The following is a 4,278-nucleotide window of genomic DNA, read 5'->3' on the forward strand; positions in this document are numbered from 1 at the left end:
CTTCTCTTTGCCTCCCCCAAATAGTATTTAAAACATTTTAAAATTAATTTAAAGCCAGGCAGTGGTGGCACATGCCTTTAATCCCAGCACTTGGGAGGCAGAGGCAGGCAGATATCTGAGTTTGAGGCCAGCCTGGTCTACAGAGTGAGATCCAGTTCAGCCAGGGCTACACAGAGAAACCCTGTCTCAAAAAAAAAACAAAAAAACAAAAAACAAAAAACAAACAAAACAAAAACAAAAACAAAACACCCAACATCTATTTGGCGTTGGAGAGATGGCAGATGGCTAAGGGATTAAAGTCACTTGTTCTTGCAAAGAACCAGGGTTCCCAGCACCTCCATTGTAACTTACAACCACCCAAATTCCAGTTCCAAGGCATTTGCTGTCCTCTTCTGGTGTCTTTCAGCAGGCGTGCATGTCACTTATGTGCATTCATGTAGGTAAAGCACACATGTACCTGTGAGAGTCAATACTCTCTTTCTAACACGTGGATCCCAGGAATTAAGCTCTGGTTATCAGGTTTGTCAGCAAAGTGCTTTTACCCTTACCCACGGAGCCATCCCTAATTGTGTGTGTGTGTGTGTGTGTATTTGTTTGTTTTGCTTTTTTCCAACTCTGTGTAGTTCTCCTGCACCACCACTGCATGGCTCCAAATAGTATTTTTAACAAATGGTGTGTTATTGGACGTCTATATGTAAAACAAACAAAAACTCTCTTACCTCAATCTCACAGTTCTGGATGCTCCCACCTACAGCACTCCTTAACTTCTTTTTGCAGAATTGGAATAGGGCATCTTTAGGAGTGCTTGTAAGGGTGACCCCAAACATACTTACTTTCTCTCACTTCCCGGGTTTCCCAGACTCTTCCCTCAAGGTCCTAGAGGAGATTTTACAGATCTTCCTAACGTTTTGCAGTGAGAAACACGCGAAAATCCTGCCAATTTCAAGGAACCTGTTTTTCTGAGCAAGAATGCCCCCACCTTAGGTGCTAGGCTGATGGGAGGCGGGGACCACTGCTGTGACAGGAGCAGCCCCGCACCCTTGGGAAAGCTAGAAGGCTTTACTCTGGAGGCCCTTGAGCAAGGAAGCCATCCTGCGCATCCTCCCCACTCCCAGAAAAGGAAGGGTATAACAACACTGCAGTGAAGGAGCCCAGGGTGCTTCCGGGTGGGAACGTCGCCGCAGTGATGGGGAGACTCGATTGAGGACAATCGCTTTGGTGAGCACACAAACGAAGGCACATGCCGCAAAAGGGGAGGTTTCTGCAATAACCTATTTGCTTCTTGTGGGGGGCGAGGCCTAAATGGTTTCCGATGCGGTGATGAGGGAGGGTCACTGCAGTGAGCGGGAGTCCACCCAGGGCGGGGTGGTGGTGGGTGGGCCACTGCAGTGTTGGGAAGAGGGGGGATGTGTTTGCAGACTCGGCCGCCCTGTTTTGCTCACGAAACTCCTTACCTCCAGAAGGATGGAGAGGGGGCGCTCAGCTTCACTGTGCCGTTGGTAGGGGTCGTGCAGTGGCTGGGGTACCGGCTCTCTGCACTGCGGTCTCTTGCCTGGCTCTGCCGGCCTGAGCTGACGCGCGGAGGCGGTGCGGTGCCCGAAGGAACGGAGCCGCAGCCCCCTCCGCAGTGGCGGGCGGGGCAGAGGCGGGCTGGAGGGGCGGCCTCTTGGAACCCGGGCGGGACTACCAGCCAGCAGCCCGGCTGGCGCCCCTCTCCTGGCTCACAGGATCTCAGCGGTAGTTCCGAGGTGGATCGCGCAGGTGCAGGAACAAGGGCAGTCTGGACATCAGAGGAAGCATCACCCACTCTTGTCTGGTCGCGACGCCCCACAACTCCACCAAGAAGTGACGGTGAGGCTTGGGCTGCCCAAAGGGAGGGGGCGATCCCAAGACCCACCCTGTAGCATCCCCTGCGGCTACCAAGTCTCAGGCCAGCCTGGGCGGGGAGAGCCGCTCTAGACCAGATGACATGGACTCCCGCTGCCGCGACACCTCTGCACATCTGACCTCCCGAGACGCATTTTCCCGTCCCTTTCTAGTTCTTCCTACTGCAACCTTTCAAGACGGTCTACAGCCTCTTTCAGTACTCCAGTCACGAAAGGCAAGGAGAGATAAAGACTGCAGCCTTTTCAGCTCCCGACCTCACCCGGTCCCTGGGGACCCTTGCGAGCTAGGGGCGCCTAGGGCAATGCTGGCCCTTTAAACCTTTGCTTTCCACCCAGAGTATCTTCCATCTCTCCAGAAGCACCACTTCCGACAGCTGGCAACCGTGGAGAGCCAGAAGGCAGGGGGCAGGTACGGGGGCGGTGGTGAGGCCCCGAGAAGGTGCAGGAACAGCTGTGGACACCCCCCCTAAGCCCCCCGGCTCGAAACCCGCAGCGGGACTGGAGGACGCCTGGACTGGAGGGTTAACCATTAACCCTCCACTCCCCCATTGCGGAGAGCTGTTCCCTGCTCCTGCTACCCAGGTAACGGGCGAGGATGTCCATCTTGCCATCCTTGCACACACACACACCCCTCTTCTTATCTGCCCTGCCACCTGTCTGCCTGGAGGCTGCGGCTTGGGAGTGGGAGTGGGGGTGGGGGTGGGGTGGGAGTCTCCCGACTCAGCCTTGCTCCCTCTGCAAGCTTTCATCCCCAGGTCCCCAGGTACCCGATAGGGTCAGGTAGCATAGCTAGCTTTCATGACGCTGGACGCCCCTCATCCAGCCCCTGTTCACTCAGGGTGGGCACCATGCCTGGCCTGTACTGCCCCACCAGCTGGACGCCGCTGCCGCTCACCGACTCTTGCGTCCGGGCCTATGCCAAGGGACCCTGCCTCAGCCTGCGTGCCCGGCTTACCTACCACAACCCGCAGCCCCAGCCGGTGGACGGTGAGACCTGGTGCGGGCGCGGGGAGGTAGCAAATACCAGGCGGGGTTCGAGAGCAGGTCTGCCTGTTCCTGCTCGCAGGCGTGTTCGTGTACCCTCTGGCTGAGGCGGAGGTGGTATCTGGCTTTGAGGCCGAGGCGGCCGGACGGCGGGTCACCTTCCAGTTGCATAGCAGGCGCCGATCGCAGGCCGCCTGCTGTCGCGCGCTGGGCCCGGAACTAGGGACCTCTACGCCCCGCCGCTGCGCACAGGGTAAGCTCCGAGCCCGAGCCCGCGCCCTCGAATGCCAGCTCAGGTTCTTGCATCCTCGTGCCTCCGCTAACACCGCCAGCCTCCTTTCTTCTTCCAGACACTGATTTTATTTTCCATCCATTGGTTATCCCTTTATCCAGCAGTCATGGACTGGGCATCTGACCTGGACCTGGTGCTGAAAGAATGTGGCCCAGGCTGAGTCTGTCGTTTGCAGCTAGGCAGACACAATAGGCACAAAGTAACTTTCAGGGTACCAAAGACCTCTACTGTCCAGGTAGCCGTAGTCTCTTTAGGATGAGGCAGGCTATCTCCTCCTCAATCCCTTGCCTCTTAGACTACACACATGAGCCGAGTTCCGGTGAACCTATGAACGGACTAGCTCCAGAATCAAATCCACTGTCCTGTCTAACAGCCCAGGTTCTCACTCCTCGCTAAAGCTCAATTTATACTGCCCTGCTCTACCATCCGCTGGCTCTAACTAATGTGTTTGTGCTTGTTCTCTGAGAGTTACTCAAATGCTTTCTCCTTATGGAATTCTCCCTTATCCTCCACAAATAATTGATTGTGCTCCCCCCTTGTTCCCCAGTCAGAAGCACTTAAGAGGGAGAATAAATGTCACTGTATCTGCTTGTCTATCTCTCCCGAAACATTGCCTCCTGAGCTTGGGGCTGTGCTTTGGTCATTTCTAGGTCATTTAACATAGAACCTGGGACAAAGGGATCCAGTGAGTACTGGAGGGCATGGAAGTCCTGCCCTGTGCTGTGTTCTGAGGTTTGCATCCTATTTATTTGTTTATTTATTTATATATGCATTTGATTCTTGCCCATACGACTATCAGGTAAGAAAAAAAGAAAGAATCCAGCGGTGCGGAGAGTTGGATTAAGCCTAACAGACAGGTAGAAGCAAGAATAAAGTCTAGGTTCTAGCCCCAGGAATGTTCCAGAAAGAGGAACTAGCATTGAACTAGAAGAGTGGGAATTGGTGAAGGGAGATTAGGGGTGATGGTGTAAACACTGTGATGGATACACAGGACTCCAAGTGGGTTTCAGCTCACAACACCTGGGTGTCCTAGATACAGAGAGCACAGAGTGTGCACTGTTCCCTTCAACCTCTTTTTTTTTGTTTGTTTGTTTGGTTGGTTTTCCAAGACAGGGT

The 4,278-nt window shown here is 54.3% G+C and overlaps 1 protein-coding gene across 8 annotated transcripts in view; it reads left to right on the plus strand.

Moving 5' to 3' along the window:
• Nucleotides 1-1,090: 1,090 nt before the first annotated feature.
• Vwa5b2 (von Willebrand factor A domain containing 5B2) overlaps nt 1,091-4,278 on the plus strand; it is a 15,940-nt gene continuing 12,752 nt past the window's right edge. For 3 of the 8 annotated variants that reach the window (XM_029470401.1, XM_029470402.1, XM_029470404.1), the window contains exons 1-3: nt 1,442-2,468; nt 2,725-2,873; nt 2,953-3,123. In XM_029470401.1, the coding sequence (XP_029326261.1) occupies nt 2,735-2,873; nt 2,953-3,123 (310 nt within the window). In that variant the 5' untranslated portion in view covers nt 1,442-2,468; nt 2,725-2,734. Of the gene's footprint in view, nt 1,219-1,441; nt 2,469-2,709; nt 2,874-2,952; nt 3,124-4,278 lie in introns of those variants that run through there. The other 5 variants (XM_029470397.1, XM_029470398.1, XM_029470400.1 and 2 more) reach the window with 5 other exon arrangements.

This window comes from Mus caroli, chromosome 16 (genome assembly GCF_900094665.2).
Source record: "Mus caroli chromosome 16, CAROLI_EIJ_v1.1, whole genome shotgun sequence".
In the NCBI taxonomy this organism is placed as follows: Eukaryota; Metazoa; Chordata; class Mammalia; order Rodentia; family Muridae; genus Mus; species Mus caroli.